The following is a 12719-nucleotide window of genomic DNA, read 5'->3' as shown; positions in this document are numbered from 1 at the left end:
TCTGAGAGGTGACTGCAGAGTCCCCTGGGAGGCAGAGGAGCCCTGGGGCAGTGGTCCCTTTGGACAACAAGTGGGACCAGAGGCCGTGCTGTAAGGGCCCCAAGCCTGGGTGCCTCTGTCCTGGGTGTGGCCTGGACAGTTGCACAGGGCCTCACACTTAGAAGGACCCCATGCTCGCTTTGAAGCTCTGCTGTGGTCATCTTGAAATTCTTCACCATCTTTGAACAGGGTTCCTACATTCTGATTTTGCACGGGGCCCTGAAAATCATGTAGTCGGTCTTCTGACAGCCAATGCATCTTTTCTGAATTCCCCACAGCTCACCACCTCCTCGGCCACTAACCCCAAACTGAGTCAGGACCAGCTCACTCGCATACCGAGTGCTCTTGCAGCAGGCAGGCCTGGGCCTTTGGTTTCCCTGGACCCCGCCTAAGAGGCCCCTGTACTTTCAATCCTGTCCACCTACAATCTATCTCCCTCACAGCAGGAGGATGCTTCCAACCTGGAAATCAGATCAGGCCCTTCCCCGCTCAAAACCTTCAAACACTTCCCCAACCCACTTGAGATGAAATTCAAATACACGACCATGGTCTCTGAGACCCAGCTTGCTCTGGTCATTGGCCGTCTCTCCAATGACATCTCCTACCACTTCCACTCCTCTCTGCTTACTCAGGCCCCACTACTAACCTCTCTTTCCTGCCTCCCTGCATTTGTACTTACAGTTCCCTGCCCTAGCTATGCCCTTCCCTAGCTCTGTGTGAGCCATGCTCCCTCATTTCACGCTGATCTGTTGGCTCAGAGGGCACCTCCTTGAAGAGGTCTTCCTCGATTCCCCATCTCATTCTCATTTTTCTCTCTTTAACTGCCTTATTTTCCATCTTATCACTTACCACGCTCAAAATCCCACACAGTGTGTCATGCCTGGGTGCATTTTGATTGTCACTCACTCCTGTTATAATGGAAGCCCCATGGGAACTAGGCTTAGTGATGAAGCCTAGAAGAGCGCCTAGTATACAGTAGGTGCTAGAGAGCCCTGTGTGAAATGACTAATGTTAAATGAATGGGGAATGAAAAGCAAAAAATCAGAGATTACAAGGGATACTCAGAGATAATAAGAAACAAATAATTAGATGACAGATCTAAACAAAACGTATCAGTCATTATATGAAGTGCTGAGAGTTATTACATTAACCGTAAATGGTCTTTGGTTGTTTTTTCAGTTGCTAAGTCCAGTTTATTATTTGCCAAGACATGGAGTGCACCTTGCCAGGCTCCTCTGTCATCCACCATCTCCCAGAGTTTGGTCAAATTCATATTCATTGAGTTGGTGAAACTATCTTACCATCTCATCCTCTGCCTGCCCTTCTCCTTTTGCGTTCAATCTTTCCCAGCATCAGGGTTTCTTCCAATGAGTTGGCTGTTCTTATCAGGTTCCAAATATTGGAGCTTCAGGATCAGTCCTTCGAAACAACATTCAGAGTTGATGGTGTAAATAACTCAATTAAAAGCCAGGGATTGACTGAGTGATAAAAGCATAAAATTCTATGATATGTTGCCTGTAAAAGACCACTATAAATGGGAAGACATAAATAAGTTGAAAGTAAATGAATGAAAAGGCAGGTTTTAGGCTGGTTTAGAAAAGGCAGAGGAAGGAGAGATCAAATTGCCAACATCCCCTGGATCATCAAAAAAGCAAGAGTTCCAGAAAAACATCTATTTCTGTTTTATTGACTACGCCAAAGCCTTTACTGTGTGGATCACAATAAACTGAGGAAATTCTGAAAGAGATGGGAATACTAGACCACCTGATCTGCCTCTTGAGAAACCTATATGCAGGTCAGGAAGCAACAGTTAGAACTAGACACGGAACAACAGACTGGTTCCAAATAGGAAAAGGAGTACGTCAAGGCTGTATATTGTCACCCTGCTTATTTAACTTATATGCAGAGTACATCATGAGAAACGCTGGGCTGGAGGAAGCACAAGCTAGAATCAAGATTGCCGGGAGGAATATCAATAACCTCAGATATGCAGATGACACCACCCTTATGGCAGACAGTGAAGAAGAACTAAAGAGCCTCTTGATGAAGGTGAAAGAGGACAGTGAAAAAGTTGGCTTAAAGCTCAACATTCAGAAAACTAAGATCATGGCATCTGGTCCCAACACTTCATGGCAAATAGACAGGGAAACAGTAGAAACAGTGGCTAACTTTATTTTTGGAGGCTGCAAAATCACTGCATATTAAAAAGCAGAGACATTACTTTGCCAACAAAGGTCAGTCTAGACAAGGCTATGGTTTTTCCAGTAGTCATGTATGGATGTGAGAGTGGGACTATAGAGAAAGCTGAGCGCTGACGACTCTGTGCTTTTGAACTATGGTGTTGGAGAAGACTCTTGAGAGTCCCTTGGACTACAAGGAGATCAAACTAGTCCATCCTAAAGGAGGTAAGTCCTGGGTGTACATTGGAAGGACTGATGTTGAAGCTGAAACTCCAATACTTTGGCCACCTGAGGCAAAGAGCTGACTCATTTGAAAAGACCCTGATGCTGGGAAAGATTGAGGGCAGGAGGAGAAGGGGATGACAGAGGATGAGATGGTTGGATGGCATCACCGACTCAATGGATATGGGTTTGGGTAGACTCCAGCAGTTGCTGATGGACAGGGAGGCCTGGTGTGCTGCTGTTCATGGGGTCGCAAAGAGTCAGACAGGACTGAGCAACTGAACTGAACTGAACTGAAATGAAATGAATGAAAAAAAAAAAAACAAATGCCACGTAGACAATAAGCTTGGCAAGGCCAGTGTTGCGATCTTATACTTCATTCCATTGCCTTTACCTATGTATACTGTGATACAATTGACATATAATATGGCTATTTCTTTAAACAGCCAAAAGAGAATTCAAATCAAAGGTTGTCACAAAAGACAAACACATTTCATAATGACAATAGGGCCAATTCAACAGAAAGACAAAACCACAATTGTGTGTCTACCTAATAAATAGACCTCCAAATATAGGAAGCAAAAGTTAACAGAATTACAGAATGAAATAGAAAATTCCACGGTTACAGTAGGAGAGATTATCATCTTCTCTCACCAACTGCTAGAACTAGAAAAAACTGCAGAAAAGATATAGATCTAAGGAACAGCACCACCCTTCTTGACTTGACTCCCAAACAGAGGACAGTAGAATACACATTCTTTTCAAGTGACATGGAACACACAGATGGATTCAAGACAGACCACACGGTAGATTTACACAAGTCTCAACTCGTTCAAAAAGGTAAAGGATCGCACAGAATAGTCTGTGACCATAACAACACTGAATTACAAATCAATAACTGTGAGGATTTTTACAGAAACTCTAAGAATCTGTAAGTGAAAGTGTAACTTGAATTGACAGGTCAGAGCCAGAGGGGAGATTAAACGACTGATTTCCTGGGCCGCAGGAACCCCACTGACCACGCTGACCCCAGGCCACCGAGGCCCCCGAACCCCACGCCCGCCGTGACCCCGGCCCGCGCCCCGGCCGCCCCGCGCCCGACGCGCCGTGTCCGTTGGCCCTCCGCCCTGCGCCTCCGACGCAGCTCGCACCGGGCGCTGCCATGGGGCCCGGGCCGGCTCTCCTGCTCCTGGGCCTGGGCCTGGGCCTGGGCTGTGGGCCCGGCCGCCCGCCTCCGCCCCCGGCTCCCGCGCAGGCGCCTGGCTCGCCGTCCCGAGACCGCCCCATCCCGACGCCCGCCGCGGCCCGAAGTGCCGCGTCCGAGACCCGGGCCCTCGTCCAGGCGCGGCGGCCGGAGGCCGCGCTCCGCTCGGTCAGGGCCTCCCGGGACCCCGGGGAGCGGGGCGCAGGCTTTGGCGGCCTTGGGGCCGGCCGCGCCCGCGTCAGCCTCCGGGCCCGCGTGGCCCCGGGCGGCGGCATCTTCCTGAGCGGCCGCCGCGGCCTCTGCCTGCCGGCCGGGCGGCCCCCGAGCCTCGTGCCGCGCTGCCTCCGCGCGCACGTCCAGCTGCGCGCCCGCCGCGCCCCCGCCGCCGCCGCCGCGCCCGCGCCGGTGGACCTGCAGCTGTCTGCGCCCGGCGGCCGGCTCTCCCTGCGCTGGCTGTCCCGCCTGCCGCGCTCGCTCGGGCCTCTGGAGTGGACCTTCCGCCTCGGGCTGCTCGGGCCCGCGGCCGCCGAGAGCCGCGTGTTGCCCCATCGGGCTCTGCAGCGCGCCCGGCGCTCCTACCCGGGATTCGTGGCCCGAACCGAATGTCCCACGGACGGGCCCACCCCGGTCGTCTTAGAAGCTGTCAGCCTGAACAGCTCAGAACCCACTGAGTCCTCCGTGTCCTGTCAGGTAGTCAATAAAAAGGTCTGTAAATTGGACCGCGTGCGAATAAATAGGAACGACGATAAACCAGTGCGACTGACCAGGGACATGGAAGACACCTTCAATGCAACAGTCATCCTCTTCTGTCCCATCCAGGAGTACTATTATCGGGGTTGGTCTATCTATTCCGTTCCTTATGTAGGGGCCGTGCCTGACTGGACTAAACCTCTGGAAAAGCCACCGGTCAAGTTTAGTAGAGGTTTCTTCGTGGTGACTATACCCCCATATTCTTTACCTTGGGGGGTGTATCTGTTTAATTTCTCGGTGGTTGTCAGAACGCGGGATCCCCAGGTTCCAGGGAAGAACGACTCAGACCGCATCTATGTCGTCATTTTTAGACGTCCCCTGAATGCTGTTATTTCAGGGCCTTCCAACATCACAATTAATTTCACAGATGGGGTGACTCTCAATGGAAATATGTCTTCTGATCCAGAGGAAACAGACCCTCTAGAGAAAGAGAGACTTAAGTTTCTCTGGTACTGTACCACAAACCCAAGAAGGTATGATGGAAAAAAAATAACAGTGATAAGCAAGGAAGTTTGTCTCCCGGAGCAGGTTGATCTCAAGTGGACATGGGCTTCTGGTCCTATTCTCACACTTTCTCCAGAAACACTTCAAGGCGGCCGTGTATATTTTTTCAGACTAGTGATCCGGAAGACCGGCAGGTCAGCCTTTGCTGATGCAATGGTGCACGTGCTTCAAGGAGAGCCAGTAGCAAGCATTTCATGCATTGAAAATTGTGACCAGGTTCTGGTTTTATCAGAGAGATTCTCGTTGTCTCTGGATTGCACAGGTTGTACAGCAGGCCGAGATGTCTATCGGTGGTCCATTCTGACGTCTTCAGGTCAGGAGGTGCCATTTGATTGGACGGGGCAAGCTTCAACAGGACGGAATGGTGCTTATGTGTCAATGAAAGCTTTTGCTTTCTGGAATTTCAGGGAAGATAAGTTTTGGATTTCTCTAAATGCAGCAACTTGGAGTGGAGTCACCTTGGTCTTAAGATATCCTTTCATTATTCACCATGTCCGTATAACCACAGACTGCAAAATTGTTCCAGAAAAAGGAATTTCCTTCATTACTCAGTTTGTTGTCATTTGTACTCATTTCAAGCATAAGAACATTGTTCTTACATATAAAATAATAGTTCCTGATGTACATGGTTTTGGTGAGATCAGTTCTTTGAAAGAGAATAACTTTGGATCCATCCTGTATTTGGGAAAGAATTCCACATCGCCCCCTTCCTTTCTCCCTGTTGGTGTGTTGGACAGTCATTATGCCTTGAAAATAATTGCTCAGGCATATAATACCTCTCTGGGAGCTTTTTCTCAGGTGAACTTGTATGCCACTGTGCGGCCTCCCACTGACGTAAAGTCATCACCAACTGTGCTGGAGGAGTTATCCAACTTCACCATGGGACCAAATTCCTCCCTGTCTACTTTGCTTCAACAGCAGGATTTTCTAAATGCAAGTTATTTAATATACATAGTAGCTTCTGTCTTGAATAGCATGAAAACTGACGCAAGTCTTCAAGCTGACAAAATTAAACTCCGAGAACACCTTTTCAATCAGACACTCATTCTTCCTATAAACACTTTGGTGAATATTAGCCAGGTGGTCATGACTATTACTAAATTAACAGAGAAAACCTCTGAGATCAGTGCATTCTCTCAAAAACTGGCCACAGTGAGGACTTGGCAAGCAAGCCAAGCCCTCCAAGATAGTCATCAGAGAGATAAGAGCATTTCTTCTGAGCAAATAGAAAGTGTGTGCACTGGAATCTTAACAACCTTGTCTAACATCCTGAAACTGCTGGTTCATTATGAAGTCTTTGAAGAGCCTTTCCACGTGGTTGAATCTCTAGCAGACACGATATTGTCTGTGAAAGTGCCAGAGAATGAGACCACTGCCTTGAGGACCTCCAACTTTAAAATGTATGTCAAGAAAACCGAAAAGTGGAATGTTACCAAGTTCTTCAGCACCCAGAAGCACTGTCAGAATTGTTTTTATCCCAGCCTAAATGTGAACAGCGTTCCTAGTCTGCCTGCCAACGCTCCGATTTCCACGATGTTTTGTGAATTTGCGGATGACCCTTTCCCTTGGCTAAATTATGGGGAAAACATTTTGACCCAGGTGGTTGGATTCCGAATGACAGGAGTGGAGGCCACGGGTGACGTGATTGAGATCCCACCTGATGCAGTGGAAGTGTACCTCATCAGGAAAAACCTGAGCTTTGGAACTTTTAATCTCACGGTAGGACCCAGCTCAGAGCCTTATGCAGTGGATGAATCTGCGACAAAGACGACAGGGGCGTTTAGCTTTGTTGTGGACAGTACCGCAGGCAGGGATGTGTTGATCCACATCATGACAGACGTGTCCGTCTTGTTCACGGTGTCTGTGTACGCGGGCCGTGAGATCACACCCAACTCTTTTATGACCAGCTACCTGGTGCCCCATAAAATCCCTCCGATTGCCAACGAGAGTGACCTGTTTGACCCGGAGTGTGCAGTGAAGGAGGCCCGAGTGGTCTGCCTCCCCGCGGCCCTGGTGCAGGCCATAGCTCAGCGAACTGATTCCTCTGAGTGCACCATCGCTGTGGTTCTACAGGCACCTCGTTTCGTCCTAAAACCCAATAACAAGTTGGTGAGAATTTCTGTTTTCAGCATTACGTGCTTGAATATGTTTGGGATCCAGAGCGATTGGAGAGAAGATACCTGCGTTGTGGGAGAGAAGACTACTTGGCAAAGAGTGCACTGTATCTGCAAGAACCCACGGCGGGCCAAACGGCAGCTGGATATAATCAAACAGGCCAACCTTCGCCTGCATACCCACTATTTGACAGCCAAGGTGATCGTGGTCCCTAATTCTGTGGATCTACAACTGGAGGCAGTCAAGAACATCACCCAAAACCCTGTGACCCTCTTCACGGTACTTCTCATTTTGCTGTTGTACTTGATCCTTGCGTTCTGGGCCTTGCACAGAGATGAAATGGACCAGTATCTTAGGGAACATGTGATAGTTCTCCTTGATAACGATCCTTATGATAATGTGTGTTATCTAGTCACTGTTTTTACAGGAAGCCGTTGTGGTTCTGGGACCAGGGCCAATGTCTTTATCCAACTGCATGGAACCGAAGGTAGCAGCGATGTGCACTGTTTAAGCCATCCACAATTTAGGACTCTCTACCGAGGAAGCATCTGCACTTTCCTCCTAGCGACGAAAAAGGACTTGGGTGACATCCATTCCCTCCGTGTGTGGCACAACAACGAGGGCAGGTCCCCTGAATGGTATTTAAGTAGAATCAAAGTGGAGAATCTGTTCAGCAGACACATCTGGCTCTTCATGTGCCGAGAATGGTTTTCTATCGAATCCTCTTTGGACCGAACCTTCCAAGTAATGCCCCCAGATAAGCATCTCAAGAAAATGGACTTTTTCCTTATAGATATAAATTATAAACTAGGGAGAAACCACTTGTGGTTCTCCGTTTTTTCTGGTGTCATTTCTACACCATTCAATAGGCTCCAGAGGCTGTCCTGTTGTTTAGCCATGTTGCTGTCCACGCTTCTGTGTAATATTATGTTCTTTAATCTAGAGAAGGAGATCGAAGCAGAGCCACAAGAGCAGAGGTACATCAGGTCGATGGTGATCGGACTGGAAAGTGCCTTTATTACCCTTCCTGTGCAACTAGTGATCACATATTTGTTCATCTATTCCCAGAGGAGACCTCTTATATCTCTACATGAGATCACTCCTCGGAAGCATCCTTTGAAGCCAGCTGCTAATGAACACTGGGAAGAACGGCTGGGAAAGTGGCATGCTTATGAAATTGACAAAGCACACTCCCAGGAGCCTGAGAAGTCTAATAGATATCCTAAACCCAAGTCTTCTCTCAAGGTCACCTCTAAAGGACAGCCCCCGCCCAAGCAAGCAGAAAGCAAGGTCTCTGGTACCCAAAGGAAGATATCAGGCACCCAAAGCAAGGTCTCCAGGCCCCAAAGAGATGTCTCCAGTACACAAAGAAAAGTCTCCAGCACCCCAAGAAAGGTCACCAACACCCCAAGAAAAGCCTCCAGCACCCAAAGAAAAATCTCTAAAGCCCAGGAAAAGAATAAAAACACCAATAACCCAAATGTTGAAGACAATCAAAGCATTTCTTCCGAGGATCTGCCTCCCCAGCCAGGTTCACGAGCCCTCAAAGAGAAGCCCAGGATTGTCCTGCCGCGGTGCTGTATTAGTGTCGCCTGGCTCTTGGTTTTTCTTACCTGTGCATTATCCTCCTACTTCATCATATTTTATGGACTGACTTACGGCCTCGAAAAATCAATAGCATGGTTGTTTGCATCGTTTTGTGCATTCACTCTGTCAGTCTTTCTCGTGCAGCCATCTAAAATCATACTTATGTCAGGCTACAGAACAAGTACAGCCAAGTATTCAAAGAACCTTTCATGGATCAGCAACTATCACTTCACTGAGATCAAGTTGCAAAACCTCTGGAAGGACCCAGAAGAAATGGACAGACGCCACCAGTTTGTCATGGAGCTCCGAAACTCAAGGATGTACCAGCCTCTCACCCAAGATGAAATCACAATATTCCAAAGAAAGAAGAGGATCAAGAGAAGAGCTTTCCTGTTCCTTATTTACATCCTCACTCACTTCATCTTTCTGGCTCTCTTGCTGAGCCTAGTCGCCGTCCTACGCCCCACTGACAGCTTTTACTATAATCAGTTTATTCGGGACCAGTTCTCTGTGGATCTGGCAGGCGTGACCAGGCTGGAAGACATCTATCAGTGGCTGAACAGGGTGCTGTTGCCTCTGCTCCACAATGACCCGAATCCCACGTTTTTCCCTGACAGCTCCTCTAAAATCCTTGGCTTGCCACTCATGAGGCAGGTGAGGGCGCAACCTGGAGAGATAATGTGTCTGCCGGCCAAGAAATTTGTGGAGGGCAGCCTCAAAGGAGAGATTCGCTGTCACCCCGAATATGGCATTGACCCAGAAGACACAAAAAACTACTCTGGGTCATGGAATAGAGTTAGTAAGCGGGACATTGACAAGACGACCAGAGGGTTTACTTATAGGCCTCCGGAGAAGAGGTGGGCGTACTCTTCCTATGGGCTGCTGCACACCTATGGCTCAGGAGGATACGCCTTCTATTTTTTCCCAGCAGAGCAGCAGTTTAATTCCACACTGAGGCTCAGCGAACTCCAGAAAAGCCATTGGCTGGATGAGAAGACGTGGTCTGTGATTGTGGAATTGACCACCTTCAATCCAGACATCAGTCTCCTCTGCAGCATCTCGGTCATCTTTGAGGTCTCTCAGTTAGGTGTTGTGAACACTAGCCTGAATGCGCACTCCTTCTTGCTCACTCATTTGAACAGAAAATACCCAGAAGAAATCTACTTGTATGTGGCCATCTACCTTTTCTTTCTTGCCTATATTGCTGACGAAGTCAATGTCATCACGGATGAAAGGACTGCCTACGTGAAAAGTGTATATAATTTGCTCAACTTTGCTCTAAAATGTATCTTTACCTTGTGGATCATACTCTTTTTCAGGAAGCACTTCTTGGCCATCGGTGTAGTTCGGGCTTACTGGTCGAACCCTGAGGATTTCATTCCCTTTCATGCAGTGGCTCAAGTGGATCACACCATGAGGGTGATTTTGGGTTTCCTGGTATTTCTGACGATCCTGAAGACACTCCGGTATTCCAGGGTCTTTTACGATGTGCGTCTGGCTCAGAGGGCCATCCAGACTGCCCTTCCTGGCATCTGCCACATGGCATTGGTGGTGTCCGTGTATTTCTTTGTCTTCATGGCATTTGGGTACTTGGTGTTCGGGCAGCACGAGTGGAACTACAGTGACATGATTCACGCCACCCAGACAATGTTTTCCTACTGTGTCTCAGCTTTTGAGAACACGGAATTTTTCAATAACCGGGTTCTCGGGGTCCTCTTCCTCTCATCTTTCATGCTGGTGATGATCTGCATATTGATCAACTTATTTCGTGCTGTGATTTTGTCAGCCTACGAGGAAATGAAGCAGCCCGTGTACGAGGAGCCCTCAGAAGAAGTGGAAGCCATGACTTATCTGTGTCGGTGCCTAAGATCTGCTTTTTGCTGCCTGTGCTTCAAGCCCAGGGCAGAAGATGATCCCAGGTTCTTCATCAACATGGTGTACGGGCAGCCAGAGAAGAACAGCCGCCGCTACCTGGGGCTGAAGACCAGAAACATTAATGGGAAGAAAATGGTTTACCTCGTCGTGTGATCCATGGCAGTGTCAAGGCCCACAGACAGGTTCCTCCAAAGGCTCGGTTTCTGGGGTCGAGGGGCGTTTCATGGCTCAGTTGTGTTTCCCACCCGTATTCTTCACAGTGCACCCCGCGTCTGGATGTGTCTGCAGCGGAGGCCTCCAAGCTTGGAACTTGAAATGCGGGTCAAGGGCAGCATGGCCTCTGCGGAGAGAGGAGGGCGACCATCTGTGAGTCCCGGGTTCATTTTCCTTTTTCTTAGAAGCTGCTGTCTTTGGCACCGACTGCAGTTTAGAGGGTTAGAGACCTAGATTTGGGGGAGGGAGCTGAAAGGGCCCCCAACCTCATCTCAGCTTGTCAGAAGCAGCAGGTGAACGCTCCTGCTGTCCCGGTCCCCCTGTCCCCGAGGCTGGGAGGCCAGGGCTAGTGGTTGGGGGCAGAGCCCAGGTCCTTCGGCCCTGCTGGCCCTTCCCTTTGCTGATGGGGCTGCAGAGCCTCCCTGCCTCCTTACCCCCACCACACACACTCCAGCTGGGCAGGGTGGAGGGGCCTCATGAGGGGTCCCAGGAGTGGCCCTTGTGCCTGGAAATGGAGGGATGTGGACCAGGGTGCAGCAATCTGAAGTTTCCCGTGTGCTCTTAAGGCCACTGCAAGTTACAGATGTACAACTTAGTAACATGTTTCTGTCTATGAAACATGCCTTTTCTGAAACAACAAGTTATGTGTTTATGCTGAGGGGTTCACACTGAAAGGTCGTAAATATGCCATGTACCGTGTGTTACCATATATACTTCTAGGATTTGGGCTTTTGGTTATTGTTGGCCTGGTGGATTGTTTATAACACATGAGTTAGGAAAATGATGTAGCAGCTCCTTTATTTTCAGCCTAAAGCATGTTCCTTTACGTAGATGTCACTTTAAGCTTGATGTGAATTAAATGTATGATGTTTCCTGAGGCCTGCAGTGATTTCTGTGATAGGCGTAGGTACACAGCTGGCGCCTGCCCTCCACATCCAGTGCAGCAAAGGGGAACGACCCACAGGTGGTGGCTGCTTTTCCCAGGTGTTTGCCACTCATCACCCCTGGAGAACGGAATGGCTACCCACTCCAGTTTTGGCCTGGAGAATTCCATGGACAGAGGAGCCTGCAGGCTACAGACCACGGGGTCACACAGAGTTGCACAGGACTAACACTTTCAGTTCACTTGGCACCCGGAGGTGCTGATCTGCACTGCGTGGCCACGGCACCTCACACCTTGGCAGGTGTGGGCACATGCACAGGTATAGGCCTCCATCCCTTCCTCCCTGTTGTGGGGGCAGTCTTCATCAGGTGAGTAAACGAAGGAGCTTTGTGACTTGCCCAAGGCCACCCAACAGTTAAGAGTCAGAAGCTCAGTTCTGGGTTTTCTATCTACCCTGGCGGGAAGTCCCAGGTGTGCCCAGGTTCTGATCCACTGTTCCGAGTGAAGTTCACGTTCATGGTTAGCACCTCCCATTAGCACAGGACTTCTGAACTAGTTGAGAGCGTGGAAAACTGGGGCTAACTCTTTATATTGGGTTCCGGTCAGGCGCACTCGCCCATGGAACACAGAATTGTGGAGTGTAAGCCCTGGCGATGTGGGCCAGGAACTGTGGGCCAGGCCCCCCTTAGAGGCTGGGAAGACCCATGGCAGATAAGGCAGTCTCAGGTGCTCTTTGGGGGAGGGTGGGGAGCGCCCAGACATTCTTCCCAAATTTAGGCATCAGCTCAAGTCTCCACCCCTTCTGATGTTGTGGGAGGCCCAGGGTCACCCTATTTGGGCTCCCTTCCCTGGAAATAAGCCCCCAAGTCAGCACTGCATCTCATGATTTGGAGGTGCGACAGAGTCAGAAAGGCACCGCCCAAGTGGGCAGTCCAGGAACAAGGCTGGGGATGGGAAGCCATCTGAGACAGGACCAGGGACAGCAGCTGAATGCCCCGGGGAGACAGGACTCTCCACTTCTGGCTACAGTGAGAAGTCTAGCAGATTTGCAGGGGTGTTCCCATGTGTATTGGGAACGAAGGGAGTGCCAGGGGCCTTCCAGTGTCAGAAAGCAATGACACGTATTCTTATAGTTTAGAAATCTCAG

The 12719-nt window shown here is 49.4% G+C and overlaps 1 protein-coding gene across 1 annotated transcript; it reads left to right on the top strand.

Moving 5' to 3' along the window:
* The first annotated feature begins 3419 nt into the window (after window positions 1-3419).
* Window positions 3420-11566, top strand: LOC147373266 (polycystin family receptor for egg jelly-like). The gene has a single exon (XM_086403296.1). It carries the CDS (start codon window positions 3604-3606, stop codon window positions 10627-10629), a length of 7026 nt encoding a protein of 2341 aa, XP_086259422.1. The 5' UTR covers window positions 3420-3603; the 3' UTR covers window positions 10630-11566.
* Window positions 11567-12719: the final 1153 nt, after the last annotated feature.

Source organism: Bos grunniens, chromosome 5 (assembly GCF_055505025.1).
Source record: "Bos grunniens cultivar Pamir isolate PY7600 chromosome 5, Bosgru_T2T1.0, whole genome shotgun sequence".
Lineage (NCBI taxonomy): Eukaryota > Metazoa > Chordata > Mammalia > Artiodactyla > Bovidae > Bos > Bos grunniens.
The sequence above is the reverse complement of the archived record's forward strand: the minus strand, read 5'-3'. Positions and strand labels throughout refer to the sequence as shown.

Excerpts from the sequence above, each read along its gene's own strand:
- LOC147373266 (XM_086403296.1), top strand. The coding sequence starts at position 3,604 with ATGGGGCCCGGGCCGGCTCTCCTGCTCCTGGGCCTGGGCCTGGGCCTG.